Source organism: Dermacentor silvarum, chromosome 5, assembly GCF_013339745.2.
Source record: "Dermacentor silvarum isolate Dsil-2018 chromosome 5, BIME_Dsil_1.4, whole genome shotgun sequence".
NCBI lineage: Eukaryota > Metazoa > Arthropoda > Arachnida > Ixodida > Ixodidae > Dermacentor > Dermacentor silvarum.
Window position 1 is genome coordinate 77,184,780 of NC_051158.1, and position 23,772 is coordinate 77,208,551.

Consider the following 23,772-nt stretch of genomic DNA (forward strand, 5'->3'; position numbering starts at 1 on the left):
TTGGTACGGTCAGGGTCGAATTAACGGCAGTCGACTGTACTCGCTTGCAATGCAACAGGCCTAGGTTCAGTTCCTCGTAGGGGGTTATTTTCTTAATTCTTTTTACGCAATCATTGTATCGAGGCCACTAGACAGACCAAAGTGAGGTAGGGTAGCGAAAGGAATGCTCTCGCTTTTAACATGACTTGTAATGTGCACAACGTGCAAGGTGCTTTGTTCCCTGACCTGGCGTCGCAGATGCCATGTCAGAGGCAAGCTCAGCTTCAGCCGCTACAGCACTCGGTGACTCGACGGCACCCAAAGCGAGTGACGACACGTTTTGTGCCAGAGCTAGGGCAGCCGCTGCAGTCTCCGTGTCTTCGCTGTAGCTGGGAATGGAGTCCTCTGTGCAGACAGAGAAAAAGGAACCAAGACAGTCCTGTTACACACGGGAAAGTGAAATATCAGGGACTGAGGAAAACAAAAACACCATCGCATCATTTGTTGCCAACTGCTTCATATCAGAACAGTGTATATTTTATTACAACAGCTGCTTTGGAAATTAGAGCAGTCTAGATACGTCCAGAGTTATCGGTGCCGGTCATTAGGTGCTGAACAGGTTTGAAAGCAGTTGCACAGAGAAGTTGCACCACAGTGCGCTGAGCGCTCGCATTGCCATATACAGTGAACCCCGCTGATATGTTCCTTGTTCGTGTTTTCCCGAGCGTAAACGTCAGTAAAGCCCCATCACTGCAAGAGGCTTATAGACACCAATGTATTAGAAACCTATCTAGTACAGTGTTGTTCCCACAATGTTCCCGCATGATACGCTGCGAGTTTACTGTATAATGACAAGAACATAAAAAAAATTTAAAAGAAAAATGTCAACTGCACTAGACACCCTAGCTGCACACTTGTGACCACCACATTCCGCTTTTGAATGCGCCATGGTCTCCGCGGTAAATTCCAAAATGTCAAGCCCCTCACAGCGCCCTGCTCGGTAATCGAACTCTGCCTACATGACCGCATTTAGCGACAGAGTCGGAAACAAAATCACTATTTTAGTTTTAATATGTTGCCGGCACGGACATCGCCCACGCAGCAAGTGTCACCTCGAAAGCGTAACTAGCGAAGCCTAGTTGATCCAGTAGTCGCTGACGGTGGTAAGCCGCAGGACAAGCCAAACCAACCGCTAAATGTTGAACGGCTGTGTTGGCTGCATTTGATGTTTGCGAGTTCTGCGCATCCAGTGTTTGTTCATTGACAGGTTAAATAGCGACACAGCACCGGGATGCTTCTTCGAGCAGCTTGAAGAGGCGCAAACTCCACTCTCGATGTCTGCACGGACGAGGGCTTATATGACAGGCTTCTATCACTTCCCAGGGAGTCTGATATTTGGGCCTAAATAGTATCTAAATAGTATATAAATATTACAATATATACAATAAATATATATTATAATATATATAATTAATATAAATAGTGTTAGCTGAACATCACTTGGTTTGCATGACAAGAAATTTACCTTTCTGCAGCAGACATTTTCCTAACTTGGGCTGATTTTAGAAGGCTGTGGAAAGTCAAGTCACGTGTATTTGTGTGAATTATTCAAAAAACCCTTCACTTGCGAGTCAGCGCTTGTGGTGTGTCTCTTGTTCTATCTGTCCTCCTTCCTGCACGCTGTTTTATTTCAAGATGAAGCATTACTAACTAGCCCAAGTCGGAGTTTTATTGTAGATGCCAATGCGTCCAGCGCTAGTCAGACAAAATCTTGCAAAAGATAAGGTATCCCAAAGGTGACAATCCGAGAACATGACACACCTTTTTTGGCCACTTTTGGAATTCTCTGCCGAACTCAATATTTCGGACTTTAGGTGGTTCCCATTGAGTCCGCATTATCAGTTGGTCAATGTAAATCTTTTAGAGGCTGAATGCGCACAGTGTCTTTGTTTTAAGATTTAACAGCACATTCACGTGATTTTAGCAGCACGTTGCATAATAAATTTTAGTGCAGAATGCCCAACATATATAACTTGTTTATGATCGAAGCACTGACATAGAAAATTAAATTTTTTTTCATTTGCATCTAGTTTAGTGCCAAACTGATTTCAAGAGAGTACTGTCTCTGATCAAATTTCAGAGCATTACTTTGTGGAGTTGCACGATTACTCGGACCCACCGGTAGCCACCTTCAGATCCTTCAGCCACCTTCGGACCCACCTTCAGATCTTTTGATTTTGAGCTGCAGGGTGACGTAAGCAGAACGTCACCTCGAGCGTAGGCTTTGCGATCGCTGCAGCCTACCAGCTTCAGTTTGGCACGCTCTGATAGCGACATTTCGTCGTGCCACAATTCAGTGGATAACTGCACTTTATTCTAGATTCAAAAGTTGATACGGCTTGTACTGAGAGCTCGCTTCAATTCCCCAATTAGAATGAGCCAGTCGAAACTAAAAGACTAAAAGTTAACCGACAGATTTTTGTTAATTAGCGACTAATTACCACGTATCACCCGTCACCCCATGGTCGTGTCACCACTGAGGGCATGTCTCTAAAGGAACCGCGCTTTTATTTCAAAGTGGCTGCATATGCATACACACATGCACACTCTTCTATGCTCTCCCATCCCCTCTACCACATGACTGTCTTCCCACACATACACTTCCACTCTGACATTCCTCATGCTAACGCATTAATAAATGAGTGAGGAGCCTCTAAGTTTTTATTTAGGTAGTACCGATCGCAAGTGGTGACAAGGAGAATCGCAGTAATCGTAAGACTTACAGAAGACACCCTGAAACCATCACGGCAAAGGCCAATGACTGTACCTGATCTGGCCCCATCTTCTGCAGGATGGCACATTGGAATGAGGTCCCCTATGGACAGGTCCAGAATGGGCGTCAGGGCGGATGGCTGGCAGTTGGCACCCCTTTCTTTGCCGTGGCTGCAGCCAAACAAGAGAGAAAAAAAACAGCAAATCCTTTCAGCCAAGTGCCCCATATGCCTCTTCAGCACCTCCAACGTAAACCCTCGAACGTCTAGGCACCCTGGTGGTACACCAGAGTGAGGCAGGCACAATCGGGCTTCAAAAAAAATGCACGGTCTGGTGCAATGTGTACAGAAAACAGACATAACAATAGCTTAGCATGTGCTTTTACCGACAGCCACCGTCACTTTACTACGATCAGTGTCCTCTGCTGACACGAGATGTTTATGCGGAGCCACAAAGGACGGCATGACCAATTCTGCAGTACGGTGGCAAGCCTCACCATAGCTGCCTGACATTCACGATTGCATCAGAGTCTGGCCTTCAGATAAGAACGCATCTGGGAAACCAGGCCATTCCCAATATAGCATCTAACTGGGGCATCTAAACAAAATATGGGTTTTTTCACGTTTGTAACATACCAGTTAGCGACTTGAAAAGCATTTGTGCGTTTGATCAATCTTCAGGTTTGAGGAGGATAAATCAATAGCTTCAGCCTGTGTACTTCATCCCCTCCCACACACACATTCTGTGACACTGGCTGTGCATTAGTTTTAGAGGCCCATTGCTCCAATATAAACAAATGCACAAGAGCTAAAGCACTTCAGTCTGACAACAGCGCCCTGGTAATGCAGTAATGATCTCCTCGCATAAAACTTTTTTTAGGTTTCTAGAAGAGCAATTTGACAGTCCAGATTGAGTCAATGTTTGCCTTCAGTGTGTCCCAATTGTTTCGCTACTTGGCATGAGTTTCAGGTGGAAAAGGCACATGCCAAAACTAAATGCAAAACAATTTACGAGCGTAGCCATAACAGCCTGTCACCTCATTGGCGATGAGGACACAGAACTGGGCAGCTCAGGCCTCGGTGACCCCGAAGACTCTGTTGACCCTGACCACGTCTTTGCTCGCTCCACTGGGATGGCTGCCGATGGCTTGCCCCGTGGATTGGGCTCTGCGATCAATGCACAAATAGCTGGTAAGCGCTACTTCATCGATAGAGAGCCGATACTAAATGTGTTCAGCAGGTTTGCTGTTCGAGAAGTTGTTTATCGACTTCTGCACCAGTAGCTGACCGCATGTTCAGTGTGGAATTGAAACCTAGAGTGTGTTATTGTTTGTCTCTTGGCCTTAGGGTGGCGATGCTGAGCATGTTATAGGCCAGTGATGCAGACAGATGCGAAAAAATTTATATAGGTGATCACAGTGCCCTGCACTTCCTTAAGTAACAGGCCCAACAGCTCATGATTCTCACAAGCAATCTGATATGGTTGGGAAAGCGTTTAATTTGCTGTCTTCAAAGACAGTGACTGGGATGAAATTCTGATTTTCGGAATGCATTATTATGTAGAAATTATCGCAGTCCACTTGTCTGAAAAAAAGTTGCAGTTTCGCCCAAAAGTCGGAGCATCGATTGTGATAGCAAATGAGTAGACATCTAAACGAAGTAAGGATAGTAGTTTTATCGTCCGTATAAACATGTAAACATTCTCTTACTAACTACATTAACTAGCACGGTGTCACGCGCACATAGGTAAACATGAACACATATCGCTCGATGACTGTGGAAAGTCGCTGTCAAAATGCTGGAGCGAGGAAGCGCAGCAGCAGCGACGAACGAATTGACCTTCGTGCCATCTCTCGCTTCAACGCTAACTAAATGTCAAACGTGCAGTACATACGAAGCTACCGGCACTGGCCGTACTTTGTCCACATCGCAGATCGCTTTGAAGATGAGGCCCGCGCGGGTGTGCACTTTGTCCACGTCACAGATTGCTTTCAAGACACAGCGCCCGCACCGTAAGCAGCAGCCACCGAAGTAGAACACCCACACCCCTCTCTAGAAATACTTCCAATCTCACAGGAGATCAAGGCAGGAAAGGGGTTACACCAAGTACATCTAAGTACACTTGTACACCTGTCCTGTCTTTGGTGCCATTTTTTCCATGGTGAACACTCACCAATGCGCTCACCTTTGTATTATACGCTCGTATAATTGCTCTCGCAATAAAATCGCTCAGCAACTGCACCCCGTTATGAAGACGAACAACCCCCAATCTCTCTGTGAGCAAGATGTCTGCACTGACCTCTCTCGTCGGACAGGTTTCCATCGGAAGTGGCAAGGGACTCAACACTCTGTGCATCGTCTGCCGTAATCCTTGTGGGCACGGCAGTGGCGGCTCCTTCATCATCTGCGGTGTCCCCCGCGGCAGAGGACAAGTCACCATTGACTTGCATGGCCACATTTGGGAACTCGGTTGCCACGGGAGATGAGACACACGTTGCTGGTGCACTGAAGCAGCTGTGGTTGCCCAGGAACCTGCATTTTAATCGACAAAGTTGTTTCCAAATTCCCGAAGTACAGTCGAATTTGGTTGACCAAACATTCTGCAACAGTGATTTCAAGGTCTCAGAAATGAATGAGAGAACAATGAAATGGCCGGACAGGGTCAGCAGCGAGGAAACAGCCCTAACCTGCTGTCTAATGTGTAATCCTCGTCGTCTTCATCATCAAAGGAGACCACGTTGGACCGAGGCTTGCGACGCTTCTTCTTCCGCTTGCCCTCAACTGCAAGATCAAATGTGATTGCTATGTTCGGTTCATTCAGTAACCCCAGCAGCCAAAGCAGGCAGTTGCATTGGCAATTACAGCTGCATGAAAAGGCCCACCACTACATGGCATTAAAAGCACAGTGCCACAGGATAATGGAACGTTTATTTATACTTATAATGGAGTTAAACCTTAGTTTAAATATGTATGTCAGACTTCAATTCTAAAGCAATAAATTCGGAGGCCTTACATGCCAAAACCATGATCTGATTATGAGGCATGCCGTAGTGGGGGACTCTGAATTAATTTAGCCACCGAGGGCTCTTTAACGTGCTCCTAAATCTAAGTACAAGAGCGTGTTTAGATTCCACTCCCATCGAAATGCAGCATAACAGCTACGATCGAACCCGTGATGTCGACGTCATACTTTCAGCTGAAAACGTCACTGAACTGCGAATTTTGCTAAAGCAAGGTTTTTATGTAAAACCATCAAGCCAACTCCACAGCCAGAGTGGGCATCTTATGCGAAGTTATAATAGATGTGCTGACAGTGACTGCCACAGTGCTATGGGAGGTCTCACCACACATGGTCCTAACGTTCGAGATCATCTGAGAGCCTTAAACTATACTGTCTCACCAACTGCATGCAGGGCAGCTAAGGCCAGGGCCTATTTCTCCTCATCCAATCAGTGAGCAGAACCAGCTGCATGTTCCAAGACGGAAGGAGTCTTCGTGCACTGCACACTACTACCACATCTACTCGAATCTGGGCCAGCCTCGATATTAAGTCACACCAAAAAAAAAGAAGAAAGGCAGTTTCTTAAGTGTAGGCCAAACAAAAACAACAAAAATCATCTTACTGCGAAAAGAACATGTATTTTATTACAGTTTGACGACATGACAAAGGAGGCAGGCACCTTAATTTGTTCCGAGCGACGCCTAGAACATTTGGAACATTGATCGCCTCTACCTGTATACTGATCACCATTGCTATAGACATTTTCATTTTTCTTTGTGTCCTCGTAAAATGGACATCTTTTTTTCCACCTCGTGGTGTCAACCTTTCTGCGGTCCTATAAAAAACATTCACTTTGCAGAACAGTCAAAAAGTTTGTTCCATTGTTTCGGTCGTATTTTGACCAAGAGGCGTCGTTGCTGCCGGTTACAGCAAACCGCATCCTAAAATCCAAGCTGACCCTCTATTTTTCGTACATTTTCTAAATACTAATTAATTGGCCTACATTCGAGTAAATACGGTACTTCCGTGACACTTTTATTCAGTTGGCACTGCATGGAGGACAAAAAACCAACAACAGAGGAGCTCTTCTTCTGGTTTTCTATTCAGGTTGGGTGCTGCAAGCTGCACGAAGTTGGTGAGACAGAGTACAGGTAAGAGTTCAGAAACATCGGCCGAGAAGGAAGGCTATTGCAGAATTGCCAGAAGAGGGCACAGCTAGTGAAGAGTGTCTTTAGCCACATACAATGCCCTGTAACTCCTGCAGGTCACACAATCCAACACAAAGGGTTCGCTTCCACAAGCTTGTAAATCTAACTGCACAATGGTGGGCTATCGACTATAGGTGATGCATGCTCGTGCAACTCGAGAAGATTCACCTTCTGCCCTTCACCTTTACTTGCCTTGTGCAAATGTTAAAAGGAAACACACGCCATATCTATGATATCTTAGTTTCTATATCTACACAGGCCAGTCCTTCAATGATAGCAGTGCCATACCCAAGCCTTTGGCAATGACTGGACGCGTATCTGCAAGCCCAGCCTGCGCGGGAACCCGCACAACGACACTTGACTCGGGAGGATTCAGGTCCGGATTGTCGATGTTGATAGCAAACAGGATGGCTCCCAGCCCTGCAAATGTGATCGAAAGGATAGAAGACAAATAAATTTGGTTTTCTTTCCTTTTTCCCAACAATAAGTCTATTCATGCTTTTCTATTGCATTGCACCATTAGGAAGCTGAGCTTCCTTGCTTCTTTCATAAACCAACTATGGCTTCATGATAACAAAAAAAAAAAAAACGCCACTTCAATTATTTACCTGACTTTCAGTTACGTCAATTCAGCCTGTGATTTGAGCAAAATACACAAAAGAAAGTAGTCAACTTTTCAATTTGGCTGTCGACATCTCATCTGAGAGAAATGGCATCACTTATCACGGACCATAATGCAGAGTCCTGGAACACACACTAGATTTGTTGTCCTAAAGGTCCTTCCGTGGAGTAATGCTAGCTCGGGATAACGGAGGCTATGTGCAATCACAGCATCACAAGCAATAAGCACCGCATTTGTGAATGTGGTGACAGGTGTGCTGAACAGACACATGTCGGTGTGCATATTCAACAGCTGTTTAAAGGGACGCTACACAGAAACAATACACAAGTTTAGACTGATGAAGTGTTCTTTAACAAAACTCCTATTTTAGTTAATTTCTTGGTAAGAAGCTGATTACTAGAAGGGAAAAATCAAGGCAGAACTTCCTTTTTATTTTTACTTTGTGCCAAAACCTCAGCCCCGTTAATCAGTGTGACATCATGGTAGTCGCTTGCATTTGAGTTGTTGGGCTAGCAACAGTATTGGGTCGGCAAAAGCTTTTGAACCTTACTAAATTCAGCCTTTGGTTCCTTTCGAATATACAATGTAGTTCATATTTACCAGTAAACAAATAACTATGGTCAAGAAGACTCCATCAAAATCCATGACGCAAACCTCTGGGTGGCGCCAGCATCTGGCTTTTATGACTTTACCAGGCATCTTCTCCTGTTCAGATATACCGTCGCACTATTGGCTCTGTATCCTGTAAGAGCGGCTGTGATATTGGTTACACAGGGATAACCCCAAAAATTGGTATTGGACCCTTAACACATGCCTGCACTAAAAAGGTTGCACAATTCCTTAAAAAAGAAAAAAAAAACAGTTTCACTATGCTCGCAGACAAGTTTCTGTGACAATGAAAGGGAAAGCTACGGAGACAAAGCGTGCACAAGAGCGTTCCTGAAAACAATTCCGAAATTTCATTCGTGTCGGCTTATGCTGAGGAACAGCAAAGATAGACATGCCCTTAACTTCAGCACTTATACAGTCGAATCTCGATAATTCGAACTCGAAGGGGCCCGAAAATTTGTTTGAATTAAAAGAAGCACGTATTTTTGCCGTGAAATATGCGCCGCGATATTTCAGGGAGCGAAACTTCAGGGAGCGGACGGCACCGGCATGGCGACGGACGCGCAAGCACGGAGACCGTCGAAGGTGAGGGAGGAGGGCGGCAGGGAAGCAGATTTGGCCTCGGCAACACCGCCGCTTCGGTGGCTCCCCTCGCCCTCTTTCTCAACTCCCTCGTAGCTCCCTCACCTTCGACTGTCTCCGTGCGTGCCCGCCGCTGTGCCGGCGCTGCCGCTCCAGCCGGCCTGGCGCCGGCTTAGCCCGCTCCCTGAAACTTCGTTTTCTGCCGTTATCGGGAAGCGAGCGTTTGCCAGTGCGGGCAGTTTCAATGGCCGGACTGGGTCTCCGCCGCTGCATTGAAGGGTCCCTCCTACGCTTTTGCTCTATGGCTGTGTCGGAGGCGCAGCAGCGTCCTTTGGCGCGCTGCTGAGAGCACTGTCGATGTGCGGTATGTTCGAATTAACCGTCGCAAATGCTTTCGCGTTCGAATTACCGAGCATTTTCGCCCAGTGGAATACACAAAACTTTGACGGGACCACAGCGTCAGTTCGAATAAACCAGCAGTTCGAATTAAGCGCGTTTGAATTAACGAGATTCGACTGTATAAAGAAATACACAAAATACACTACTCTGCGTTAAACTTGACTGCATTTTTTCGCTTTTGTCTTTCACATTTTGGCCAATGCAAAACTGTTGCATGCGGAAGCTACACTGATCCGGTATCTGTTCCAAGAAACTGAGAATGTTATCAAGCACTCTCAGACTACTGGTGCAGTAATGCATGTGCAGAAGTTAAGCCCCTGCACCTTTCCCTTCGCTATCACAGAAAGTATGCAGTTATGGCCAAATGAGAAAAGCCCCCAGAGCCCTGTGCAGGAAGTGAATGCGCAGACTCACCTGCTGACATGGTGGGAAGCATGCTGCTTTTCTCCTGGTCCATCAGGAAGGCTGTGTCCTCATAGAACTGGCTGCGGGCAATAATTTAACAAATCTCCTTGTTACCTTGCATTGTGTACAATTCATTTCTCTGTATTGCTCTCGCTCATTACATGTCATACATGTAAAGATAATTAACTTGCCATGTTATTCTTTTTTACTCTGCTACCAGTAATGCATCAATTCTGATGTCAATCACTCGTAGAAGGTCGCCCTTACACTTTTGCTCAGGACCTGCTCTTGTAGTAACAATGAATGAATGAATTCATTCATTCATTAATGAAAGCTCAAATAACCAAATAGCAGTGCTTGCTCAACAGAAGCTTACTCCAAGTTCACTGGTGCCTTTGTGTGAAATTTAAGTGGCAGAACTTTACCCAGAAGAGCGATTGAACAGGTGTGCACGGCATTTAAGAAACTGACAACTTCAGTAAGTGGAAGAATATTTGAGACAAAATTATATATATATAGGAACATCAGAAACACAACTTTGCGGTTATCTTAGGTTTATTTACCCAACAGTTTCGGTCGGTGGACCGACCTTTTTCAAGGGAATGGCCTCCCTTGAAAAAGGTCGGTCCACCGACCGAAACTGTTGGGTAAATAAACCTAAGATAACCGTGAAGTTGTAGTTGTGCTTCTGATTTTCCTAAATACGCTTGGCCCATTAAAAAATCCAGTTACTATATATATATATATATATATTTGCAAAACTTTGCATACCACTCAGTTTCAAAGCTACAAGAGGTTCATCTGAGCTAGTAGGTTTACAATTACTGTGGCATATAGCCTAAATATACGAATAGAACATGAAGGAGGCAACATGACACATGGCTGACTAGCAAATGGAATCTATAACTGTTGCACGTGCTACCTCCTTTACGTCCTGTTTGTAAATTTAGGCTGTACACCACAGCAGTATCACTGCTGTTTTGAGAAAATTGTACAGTAAAACCACCTTAAGCCTCAGCAAATTGACTGAATGTAGCTCGAACAACTTCAAGCTCAGATCAGGCGGTGCATATTGCGTGGCTGTTAAGTTTCCCTCTCGGCGACACTGCAGGCATTTTTCTGGCGGATTTTTAACATGGGAACTAGGAGGCCGTGACGGGGGTAATGTGGCTGTAGGAGTTGGTTCGTGCAGGTCATGCGGAAGGACACAGGTCCATCACATAGAACTGGCATCGTATACCCTACTGAACACAACGGCGGACTCTTCCAACTGTAGGTGCTTGGCAATGTCCACCACCAACTTTCTACAAGTGACAGCTTCCACCTGCTGGACAAACTCAACTGCCTCGATGTCTCCTCATCCCTTGCACTGCTCCTCTCTCTCTGCCATGAATGTTAAAAGCTATGAGCTCATTTATGACCATGAAAGCAAAAGACCTAGTCGCATTTAGGAATCTTGAAGTCGCTTTGGCCGACAGTGAAGGTGACTGTGATTACACGTTTTCACATCTCTCATCTCACTGGTGTCAGAATGGATGCTGCTATCTTAGAACAGATGTGCTGGATAAGTGACAGAGGGGCTGGCAAGTAAAGCAGCTAGTGATAAAGAAGTGTTAATTTATATAGTGATCTGCAGCTATGCTCACAAACACCTCGTGCGCACGGTACGTGAGGTTCTGTTATGCAATACAAACAGTTCTGTTAGTCACAGAACACTCAATACTGCCAATGACAGAGCAACCATCAAGCAGCCCCGATGCCAGCATGGCAGGACGTTAAACACAATCCTTCCCCCACCTGATGTGAGCGGGGTCGCCGACGAGCATGTGCATGTATCGCTCGAGGGCGTGCTCATTGAGTGCCGACCGCAGCCAGGCCCGCCCGCGGCCCTCGTCGGTGTTCACATGCCGCAGCACCAGGTACCGCTCCAGCTCGTGCTTGGTCAGGTGGGTTCGCACATAGTGCCAGAACACTGCAACAAAGCAGGGACCAACCTCGGACGCTTTGATTCTCGCTTTTCCAGTGCTTCTGAAGCTGCACTATGTCTGTCAAAGGCATCTAAAAGGATTAGCGATAATGCCGGCAAACTTACTCATGAGTCAACTCACAGACTTGAAGCTACCCATAGATAAGAATTTGAATGAGTGAAAGTGAGTCTGCGAAAGTGTGAATCAGAACCAAAGTGAGTCGAGGCAAGTCAAAGTGAGCTTGAGTCCCAGTGAACTGGATCTTGAGCAAGTCTGAGCAAGTCTAAGTAAGTCTGTCCCATGTAATTCAAGTTGTTATTGACCATATGAGAACTCATGTGAGGCTGAATCCACTTGACCTCAATAGGGTATGACTCTGCATATCCAAGAGCAGGCTGGAGCTCATGATTCTGTGAACTCTGAACAAGTTGGTGATTTTTGTGAATCTGAGTGGGCCTGCCCAAGTCTGGTTTTAGCAAGTTTGCATCCGTGTGAGTATGGAGAGGTCTGCTTTCTGGTGAGTGTGAGTCCAAGTCAGAATGGGTCTGCTCTTGACGAGCTTTAATGAAATGAGCTTGGATTAGTCTCAGTAAAACCTAAGCCCTAAGCTACATATAGTAGTTCTCCGAGTGAGTTGCGTTCGCTTTGCTGACCTATGGTACTAGTGTCCTGAAGGTTTTCTTCCTCCCTTGGAAAAACTTTTGTGACTTACAGATTAACTGTGATGCATGGCAAAGAAAATATGTCAAGAGATATTTGGCTTGTGCGTAAGGTGCAGTCTACACCACGCCATTAACTTTCGGAGAGAACTACGTCGGTAATAAAAGTCTTCTGTCTTAATGACAGACTCGGAAAGCATGATTATAAATATACTTTTGATGCAGTTTGCGTGCACCTTGGCATCACGTAACAAACTGTGGCTGCAAGGCCTCGTTTGAAGAGCTTTCTTGCTGCACAGAATTGCAGTAAAAACACAGGACAAATTATAGCGAGATTGCATAAACGGCACTCTTAGATGACTTGCAAGCATAAGCATGCCATCAGCACACCTTGCAGATAAGGAGCTTTTGTATCTAGGTGAGGGCAGTGGGGATCAGTGCGATGTGCTTACCCATGTAATGTATGAATTGTCATGCAAGTGCGTGATTGCACGCAATCCTCTTGCGTGTGTTGCCATAGTAACTGCACTTGCGAGTAAGGATAGATGGAAGAAAGTGTCGCGCGTCTTCCATGCACACACTTGTTAACTGCCTAACGAGCTTCAACTTGCTCAAAACCACTAATCTGCTTCATTTACTGTTCACTCCACAACCGCAGAGAGCAAGAAATGTACTGTACTTTCACACACATCATCATCATCATCAGCCTATATTTATGTCTACTGCAGGACGAAGGCCTCTCCCTGTGATCTCCAATTACCCCTGTCTTGCGCTAGCTGATTCCAACTTGCGCCTGCAAATTTCCTAACTTCATCACCCCATCTAGTTTTCTGTCGTCCTCGACTGCGTTTCTCTTCTCTTGGTATCGATTCTGTAACTCTAATGGTCCACCAGTTATCCATCCTACGCATTACATGGCCTGCCCAGCTCCATTTTTTTCTCTTAATGTCCATTAGAATATCGGCTATCCCAGTTTGTTCTCTGATCCACACCGCTCTCTTCCCAACCTATGCCAAAAAATGATATTTTAATAAAAGCCAAAGGACGAATTTGCACACAAGCTATGCCTTCAGTCATGTCTTCCTGGCAATGCAGGGCTGCAAGGCGGTGCACTGCAGTGAAGCTGCACCACATTTCAAGGGTGAGCAGGAGAGAAGACAGTGGTGGTTGAACAAACTGTCATTATGTTTTTTTAAAAGTGACTATATTTGAAGTGTCTGTGAAATGCCTGTAAACACTAGAAGACCGGTTTATAGATTCCATACGTCAGGCTATGAGAAAGGTAATATTTTTGCGCCGTTAAATTTTTGTTATTTCTTAATCACAACTGACTGCCCCACATTTGGCTGCAGACTGCTAAATAGCTGGAATGTTTCACTTAACCAATCGTCATCCTTCCTACATTTACCGAGTCAATGCTGTAGAGAAGCCAGCAACATATTGTACTTGTTGCCAACATTTCCAATCCATTATCAATCAATCAACAGAACAGAACTTTACCCTGGAGCATTGCTTTGCACCAGCAATCCATCACTGGCTCTGCTCACAGGGCGTAAAACCAAGCTAGAACAAGTTACGAAAATATTAACTAATGTTCTTTGGCTTGTAATTATTAAAGCAATTGTGTTCTGTTATCAAAAAAATGTGATCTGATTTCATGGGTTCTTCTTCAGCTTCAGAATAATAACTAATGACTAATCATTCATCCAATCAGCTCAAGAGGCAGAAGTGTTCAAATTAGTACAGGATGATAGCTTAGAAAAATGGGACAGAGCCGGAAATATGACAGAACGATGACAATGCAGAATGGCATTGTCTACAGCACACCATCATAAAGGTTGCTGTTCCACACTTTGCAATGCATGCATTGCACAAACTTTGCTTCACAGTTATTAGGACTGTTAAGCATGTAAACAAGGCACTCCTGTTCAGCTTGGTGCAAAATGAGCCCTGTCTGATTTGAACAAGAAAATTGAAATCTCCAATAAAATTCTACCACACAAGTCAAGGTAAATGACTGTCAATGTAGGTGCATCGAAAGTTGCGCAACGAAACATTATTCCATTACGACAATCCTGCCACGCTATTTCATCTATTACAAGTTATGCGGCAACTTGACCCGATTAATGCAGTAGAAGTACGTATGGTCAAAAGACTCAATATCTCCTTGGAATTATTCAGCACTATCTAACAGCGAGACAGACATAAAAAAGAAGGACTTAAAGAAAGAAAACAAAAAAAGTCACTGAAGTCTTATCAGTCCAGCAGCACCGATACATCCTTCACTGATAAATTCTCTGCACTACACCACACCGCCAAAGACGTCATGTGAGTGTGCTACCGCTTCAGTGAAAAACGAAGAAAAGAAAAAAAGAGTGACGTTCATCGTAGGTACGTAAAAAGAGGTGATCAAGGCATGCACCTCTCGGGACCCTCGCAAGCCGCTGCAACTCGACAACACGTCTCCATTGTTTCAGACCCGGCTTATCAGTACGCCGATGTCACGAGTATGGTTTTCTAAAGCTGCATTATCAGCACACTCGTGTCAGTGAGTCCACTTTCACCTCGCAAGCATTAGCGTGATGCAGAGATAGCAACTGTATGTCACACCCCATTCCGAGCCCTCGGCTTTCAAGGGTGTGCACAGTCAAGTAAGCCTTCTTCTCCTAATCGCAAACACCTGATTAGCGTGGGTTGGTGTACCCACCCTTGGTGATCTGCTGACCTCATTTCGCAATAGTATCTCAATAATGGCTCGGAAGTGGCTTCGAGATGAAACATGCAAGAGCATAGTTCTTAGTTTTGCGAAGGATTTAGCACGTAAGTCACAACAAAAATGACCAGGAATCAATTCTGCACTGCACTTGCAGAAGAATATGTGCAAAGCGAAATTTCACTGACTCCTTATCGAGTTAAAGCACGGCATATTCTAGGCAGTGTTAGTAACCCTTTTTGGACAAAGTCACCAGGTCACGGCCCAAAGCACTCTATGTTTAGAATAACAATGTTGGTAATGACTTGCTCAGAATTCTGTCTTTCTTACGTTTTTTTAATGTTCCTGGACGTCTTCCTTATTTTCTAAGCTATAACGTTAACTTATTGCCTGCAGTGGCAAGTCAATGGTCAAAATGTTAAAATGGAAAAACAAACCGTTATTTTCTCAAACAGTGCCAGGCCTCAAGATAGTACTTTGCCTAGAAAAGCAGCTTCGATATGCCCATATGGCATGCTAATAAGCTCTGTGGTATGCCTTTAAAAGTAGCAACAAATGAAGGAGCACATATCCCCTTCGGGATAAAATGAGGCTGAGGCATTGAACATAGCCAAAGTCCCATGATGAATTTTACCAGGGCAATAGGGCAATTTACTGGCTGTTTACATCCCAAAAAATAGTTCCCAAGATTCCAAAAAGGCACAGTTGTTGTCAAGGTTGACTAAAAACTCACTAAATTTAGCGACTTTGTCACTAGGTTACTAGCCCCTCTTAACGGCGATAAAAGAATCTTAGGAACAATGGCAGTTCTTCAGACATCACCTGGAAAAAAAAAAAATGAATAATGCCAGAACTTCCTCCAGCCATTAATTCAGACAAATAAGGCATGTTACACTGAATTTACCATTGACATGGAGCAATATCGATATCTGTAGAGAATTAGACAGAATGATGAGATCCTGGAAATTCACAGGCATAGGCTGGGCAACATTGACCAAATTATATGGAGTGAAAATGAGCTTTCTGCTGTAAGCAAGTGATGAGAGGGTATAAATGGACTACAACTTTAGCAGAGCACCAAGGAATTAGTCTGGTTTTACGACACTAAAGACGGCTAGGCTTAGCAGCTCGAAAGAGACTGCAGGGCAAGAAAGTTCAGTGAAGGCAAGTGTGCGCCCTTTAATTCTGCGATGTCAATTCTCGGATACGTTGAACTGTTGTGCGACCTCAGGTTAGCTTCCCACCAATCCAATGCACTCCTGTTAATCTGGCTATAGGTTTCCAAGATACTGAAAGAAGTGTGCCATAATTTTTACACACTTGCGTAAGGTTACAAAACAACATTACCAGCCGAGCGCGCTCACCACGACGATGCAGGGGCGCAGGCCTCTTGAGGGGAAGAACCTAACAAGCGAATCAGCACAAAGGCTGCACACTATTGGGGTCCGCTAATGTCAACGTTCCTATAGCTTAGTTGCAGAAAGGGTAGACGTGCACTGCCCATGACTGGCAGCTGTCACAATCCCTTCGGATACCGTGTCAAACTGCACTGCTGTCATCCTTCGTCCTGTGTTCCGAGTATGTGTCATTTCTTTCCTTTTTGCTAGTTCAGTGCACTGCGCCTTCCTTTTTCCATAGCTCACTTTAGGAGCCACATCCTCCCCTGTGGGCTGCCTTGTTTCAGGTGAAATGAATACGCGGCTAAACCAAGAAAAGGCAGCTGTTGCTGTCTGGCTAAAAAAATTTTTTTTAAAAGAGAGAAAGAAAGCATGTTAAAAAAAGAAAGGTATGCAACGGGATGAGTCATTCTCTGCCGAAACAATGCTGAAGAGAACTGCATTTGTGCAGTTGCAGTTGTCTGGCTTAGGCTGCAGGGCAGCTCAATGACGTGGTATACAATACAGCTGGGCCGCGATATACCGAACACGGAAGTAATGAATCATCAGGTACAACAATGTAAACCTATAATGTCTCTCCTTGATATCAGCATGTAATGAATAAATGCCTATAGCAAACATAGAATATAACGAAAATATTTTCATGTTGGATGCAACTCAGTTATAACGGGGCTCAACTGTGTCGTCACAAATTCACATGTAAACAAGGTTAAAGTAACCTACAATGCTTTGTTGCACTTCCAGCGTTCCTTGCTATTGTAACTCTCGCCTAATTAAGGTTCGAAAACGTACACTTGGGACTGCACCCTGCTTAGGAACTGGCTATGTAGTGACTGCACTTCGCACTGCCATGTAATTACTCATAAGGGGTGCTCTAATTAAGTTTCTAATTAGTCTACGCTGATGCTACATACTGTCATTGCACTTTTATGATTGCGCAAGCGTTTCCGCCCCTAGTGGAATGCATCTGTGATGGCCAGGAATAGAATCTGCAATCTTGTGCTGCCTGGCAGTAAGCCACTGTCACCGAGGCGAGCACAAAGGCAAGCTTGAATGTTTGCCAAAGCCAATCCGATTGAAACGGTTTTCATGCAATTGACACGTACAATGGGGGACCTAAAATTATAATTTGAATTGTTTTTTTTTTAAAGCGTCCAGGTGAAGCTTTCTTGGAGGACCCTCCCAGACTTTCCCGACCGTGGGTGCTGCGGTCTTGCTGAATAAGTGCATGCCTCATGTTGCGTAGCATGTGAACGCAAGACCACATGCACACGAGAGCATGTTGTGTGCGCTGCCAATTACCATTAGGCCATGCACGCAGGGGTGAAACGGGAAAAATAGTCAGCCTTACCCCCGTCCTTTTCGTCGAACTTTGCTTAGCGTACATCTGTCCTCTCCCCTCTTCCCTCGATAAACATCACCTTCATGCTCGTCACATCACTGCGACGACGTCTTACACTGCACGTTCGCATGTATATGACCATTCAATCACATTAAAGTTGTGCCCGGTATCGTGCATAAACGTAAACATTGCATGAGATTACATGTTGCACAGGTGACAATGAAGGCAAGCATACGCATTGCATTTGGTTTTATAGTATTTAAATAACTGCCTGAGAAAAGCTTTGTTTCGCGTAGATTACATCATCTGTGTTGAATCTGCATACATTTTTTTTCTTTTCTAATTCACCTATTTCGTCAAACATTCCAAGAGATCAATCACCTAGAAATTACTCTCAGGGAGGAGTTGGATTTGTCCCACTGCTTGATCCATTGTTAAAAACTGTTCTGAAACTCTTGCAAACTCGCATCCCTAGTGCTTCGTCATTTTTCTTCCTTATCTGCTACACATCTCGAATATTCTTCCTTTTAAGCTCTCGTTTCAGTCTTCAAGGAGAAAGTGAAATTTGGTAGCGTTGTCATCCCATTTTTGTATGGAAGTGCTGCGTGCTCAGTGGGCAGCAGCGTTATTTAGGTACACAAGCCACTCGTCGAGATCCACAGATTGGGGCGTTTTCATATGCTGTGACACTGATGAAGGCCAAAGCATCTTCTTCTCAGACAATTTTGATGAGAATAAGAAAAGGTGAAAGTTCTTCCGTGCTATATTCGCCACTGCCGTGCCCATACTCATTATTGTCCCCTGTAAATATTTATAAATGCATGATTTCATGCAACAATATCTTTGAGAATTCTGTCTCTTGAAATAGCATGGACAACTTAAGTCGATCACCGGAAAGGCCATCAAGGCTTCGCTATCTCGGCTAGTTAGAAATAGACATCAAAAGCAAGGCAATTCTGTTAGAAAGAGCTTTAAATAATGCCAATAACTACTATGTATCTCATAATTAGAAACTATATTTCGAAAAAAGGAAAAACGATAATACACTACCAGTGAGTTATGGCACTGAAATACAGAAACATGTTTCAGCTGTCAATTTGCCAGTTTTGTTGTCTAAGTTCCTGTTGCTGTACTGTGTTATCCCCCCGCCTTGACAGAAATGTAAGTATTTACTACCTTCCTTTTCTTGCACTAGCATTAGCCAGAATATTAGCCCTATTTACTTGCATTGCTCCTCGGGAAACACACACAAAACCTTTTACTTGTTAGACTCATCAATGCGACTCATGGTGCCTGCGCGAGTCAGCAGCGATCACGCAGCGATGCCTGCGTGCAAGCATCTGCGATGACGTGACAAGCTTCTTGGGGCCAGGCACTCCATTTCATCCTCTTGTTCGAGAGCAGGCAGCAACTCCTCAAAAATTTTAACTCGGCACGGCACAGTGGTGATGAGGTCGCCCCCAGACCGACAGGTGTGCTCTCACGCTCTGTGTTTGCCACAACACCGGAACGAGATTTCGCTGTCTGCTGCCAGAAATGGAACTGATAAGACAACGCTGTGTGCGAACACACGGCTATGCTTGATTAGATGCAACTCATTGTCAGTCCGGGAAACACAGGAGTGTTTTGACAGCTGACGCGTGCCCTTCACTGATGGTAGGTTGTTGGTTCTTGGTGTACCACTCAGGGTTAAACGAGAAGGCTGAGACACATGCCGAATTTAAAAATAATAATAATAAGCAGTACATGTCATTCAGCCTCTGTCTATAGCTTGTGCCTCATAGTATTTGGTTTGCTTTCTCTGCACTTTATAGAATCCCATCATATGATAGACTACTGATTGCATTAAAGTTGCCAATCATCTCCAAAGAATGGATGTACCGTCACTATGTTTTGTAGGGTCTCGAGGTTCAGGACCTTCAATTAAGGCACAAAAAAGGGGGAAAAAAAGAGAAAGTTGAAAATGTCATGTGTCCTAGCTGTGCTTTACGTTATCGCACCATCCATTCTTGACGAAGGTACTTTGATCAGCACACAGAAAGCATTTGCACGTGCTGTGTCCAATCTTACACCTGAATTCTCTAAACATCTCGGAAACTGAATGCCGCTCAAGGCCAACGTATACGGGACACTAAGCCCTCTCCACTGTCCATTCAATATTGCTGATAACTTTCATTTTCTTCAGAGCTGCTTGTACGAGTACTTGATCCTCATTTTCAAGGCATAAGTACTGCTGGTCAGGCAAGCTCGAGATAATGAATCTCCTTGCACAAAACTTAGTCAAATCATTTATAAAAATAGAGCAGGAATCAACGAGAGATTGTTAGCATCCCTGCAGTCATATCGGAAATAATACAAAATGTTTCTCTTCTAAGAGAAATAGGAGAAAAGATGAATGATACAATATTATTATTGTTTCTGGCACAATGTGATGTAGCGTAGCCATGGCTCATCAAACAGTGCCCACGACGGCAGGTTACATCACATCACGCCTTATGCAAAGTCCGGCTCCAAACTCTGAAAACTGATAAACGTCTAGGCTTGTCACAACAGTATACCATAAAACTGCCACGATTACAATTGAAGGTCATTTAGCCACAAAAAGAATTTCTCATACTGTCAGCCTGCATCAAATGCCATTACACTAAAACGAGAAAGGCATTCTTACCGTAATCAGAGTCGCTGTTCCAGAGATTCAGGCCCTTGACAATCTCGGAGACTTGCCTAAAAGTTGGAAGAAACATGTGATTGGTTTCTGTTGGGGAAACGACCCGGCCATTCAGATATTGAAATATTGCAACGTTTGTTCCGAGTGCGGCTGTCACTTCTAGCTCAACCAAAATGGGCTCGTTTGCAAAATGCACGATTGAATTTCAAATCGCACCGAATCGTTTTCTGAAATATGTTAATGTAAAGGCAAGCTATACCGCTCCACGCACTGTACAACTGACAAACGAGTGAAGAGCAAAAGCTAGCCAACATTTCACATGTGCAGAAGAAGTGCAAGATGTTGTGAAGCAGCGTGTTTTAGAAATATATACAGCTTACCAAGCAAAGTGCTACTATGGCCATCATTAATGTCTGCCAACGATGGTGAAACCAAGGAGCGGCTGCATCTATGCTTACTCTACACAAGGTGTTCATGTAATCAACTAACGAAAGAAGAAGCCTATTGGCCATTACAAACTTTCGCTGCTAAGGCCGTGGGCGCGGGATCAAATATCGGTTTGTCCGGCTGCATTTCAATGGGGGCAAAATCTTAAAACGTCTCTGTGCCATGCATTGGGTGCACATTAAAGAACCCCAAGTGGTCAAAATTATAATCCTGTATACACCACTATGGCGAGCCTCGTAATCTTATGCTTTTGGCACGTAAGACCCCCAGAATTTAATTTTCAATCAATTACAAACACAGTTCAACCAGTCAGTTGACAGGAAGCCCGCTGCATAAGGCAAATTTTGGCCATAAATGTGATACTCCCTACTGCACAATTCCTTGGGAAAATGTTACTGTCTAGAACTGTTCATATCAGAGTAAAATAATGAAGTAAACAGTTGATAATGATAACTGATAATAGACTAGAACACCTAATGATAATAGACTATCATGGAGAGAGGGTGTAAAAAGAAAAGAAGAAGTCACCTGATGGAGCTTAGTCCTTTAGACTTCTTCATTCCATGCTGCAGCACGGCCTCGAACTGCGTACACAGGTTGACAACCCTGTGAGGGGAGGAAAACAAAACAAGGATAAACGAAACCAAAATAATCAGCAGATCGCGCCACAAATGTCACTCTCACGGCGCAGCTGGCTTATGGTAAGGTTATATCAAGTAGGCCGCGCGCCAGATGGTCAGTCAGCGCAACAGCGACGCACAGGAAGAGCAACTAAACACACACAACGTTTCAACATTGAAAGTGACAAGACGCGCGTGACGAAACGCACCTGCTGTCGCTTTCCGTCGCCAGCTCCTTGCGTCCCCCGAAGCGGATCTGGCACTGAAATTGCGCACCACACAAATACGATTGGCCAAGCGCGTCACTCGATTGCTACAGCAAATGAACGCGCTCGGTTTGGGCAAATTGCCTACTGCGAATGTTCATCAATGCTAATGCTCGCCCGAACTACGGACGTTCCTTGGAACATTGCGTCACACCAGCTCCAGGAGAAAGTATATCCAGCCAAGCAATAGACACACATCGGGAGAACCCCATGCACCGGTAAGCAGGTAACGACAGCAGGGGGCAAAATTCGGGCGACCGAGTCGGCGAACTCGCGAGGAGTTGTACTCCTCCCCAGTGTAAATGAATGGGAATGGTATTGTGAGGCACACAACGCCAGGGAAGAAAGAGTCCAAAAACGCGCTGGTCACCTGTTTCACGGCATCCAGCAAACGGGAGAGCAGGATCTGCCGATCCGACGGACTGGTATCCTCTGAAACAAAAGGCGGCAGGGTTCTACAAAACTTTAAAGCAGTGCCGGAAAAACACGCAACAAAGAAACGACAGATCGCAGGTCGGAACTGACAGCTAGCGAACGATGCGCGCGACGTCTGACAAGCATCCGCTTTTAAAAACGACCGAAACGAAACCATACACTTGCCTGCATGACGCAGTTCTGTTTGTTGTTTTTTCTTTATGCGCGTGAGAGCGAGACGAGATGAAGATATATGAGCGATTGCGTAGCGGAGAAACGTGTTAAGTCCGTCCCTCGCAAAACGCAACGCGCGATGAATCAACAAGACGCGATATGATGTACTACGGAGAAAACCAATGCAATACGAAGCACTCCCATTCGCGAGGTATCGCTCCTGTATTGCGTCCGGAGTTGCATCGGGTTACAAGATTCACGCTGCGGTCTGAAGGAGAAAAAAAGCACAGCGGAGGATCTCACCGCTCATTGTCGACGAGACCAAGCTGCGGCGGCTGGCGGCGTGTTTCACCGTGTTTCGTTCCGTACGAGCGCGGCTTTACGCACACATGGTCCTCGTCACTACGTTGAGCCGCTGCACCGCGCACGAGGGAGCCGGCGATAATCTCGCCGATAAAGCGCGGTGCAAGATTACGCCTCTGTCCATGAGTCCATCGCGGACACGGGGGATGATAATCGCACCACGGAGAGAGACAAATTTCGCTAACACCCCCCCGATCACGGCCGCTTCCCACATCACCCCACACACGGCGAGAGCGGAGGAGAGATCACGACGCTAGCGACTGCAGCGCTGTTTGCGGCTCCGGACGCTAACCTAGAATCGACAAAATCAATGGACTCGCCGATAGGTTGTGGAAGGCGCAGCCGCTTTCATTGCGCTACACCTGACTAATCAATCGTCGGGTCTTGTTGACTCTGCTCCCTCCCGTACGTTCTAACTAATTTGCCACCTACGCTCTCTCGTATCGATCTGTTGAACGCAGCCAATGAATGGTTTCACGCGTGACGGATTCGAGAAAGAAAGGTACTGAGGCGCAGGTGCGGTTGATCTTCCTGAAAAACACCTACGTTCGTTACCAGCTCTTGTTTTCAGAGCGCAGCGTCTGTTTTTGCGTCGGCGTCATCTTTGTCGCTCGTAACCGAGCGAACAAACACAGCGAAGGATGAAAGTGAACGCGCAGCGCAGCGGGGGATGAAAGACGCGAGGAGGAAAGCGGAGGAAGAGAAAGGTATGGCGAAAGCGTGAGAAGAAAAGCGTAGTGCGGCGACGATGTTACGAGATGGCGCCAGAGTAGCGCGCGAGCTGGCACCAAAGTAGAGTGACTAAAATTAAGTAGCGGCCAGGGGCGCGATCGGAGATCTTTGTTCGTTTCGCGTTCTGTTCAGTTGCTGCAACGCCACAAAGTGGAAGACACAGGGCATCGCTACTTTTTTTTCGCTGCGATGCCCGCCCGTTACAAAGGGTGAGCTAGGCCAATAAATCCAATCGTCTGGGAGGTCTGTCTGTGGCGGCTGTTGTGAATCGCGCCCACGCGTTGCCCATTGGTTCTTTATTCTATGGTCTCCAGAATATAGAGAGGCAGTCGCGCCACATTTCGCTCCGTTTGCAACGTTCCGCACGAGACAGATTGTTCGCACCAGCCAATACACCAAATTTCGCGTTAGAGGATATCGGAATCGCCAGTGAA

The 23,772-nt window shown here is 45.3% G+C and overlaps 1 protein-coding gene across 1 annotated transcript in view; it reads right to left on the bottom strand.

Annotated features, from left to right (window-relative positions):
- The window catches only part of LOC119454185 (sorting nexin-29-like), a 41,976-nt gene extending 19,415 nt beyond the window's left edge, over window positions 1-22,561 (bottom strand). The window contains 13 exon segments of the mRNA XM_049667969.1: window positions 226-384; window positions 2,807-2,922; window positions 3,788-3,917; window positions 5,050-5,282; window positions 5,438-5,531; window positions 7,248-7,379; window positions 9,586-9,656; window positions 11,374-11,548; window positions 20,323-20,378; window positions 21,298-21,375; window positions 21,599-21,651; window positions 22,026-22,087; window positions 22,547-22,561. Of these exon segments, the coding sequence (XP_049523926.1) occupies window positions 226-384; window positions 2,807-2,922; window positions 3,788-3,917; window positions 5,050-5,282; window positions 5,438-5,531; window positions 7,248-7,379; window positions 9,586-9,656; window positions 11,374-11,548; window positions 20,323-20,378; window positions 21,298-21,375; window positions 21,599-21,651; window positions 22,026-22,087; window positions 22,547-22,553 (1,366 nt within the window). The 5' untranslated portion in view covers window positions 22,554-22,561.
- Between the last annotated feature and the right edge of the window lie 1,211 nt (window positions 22,562-23,772).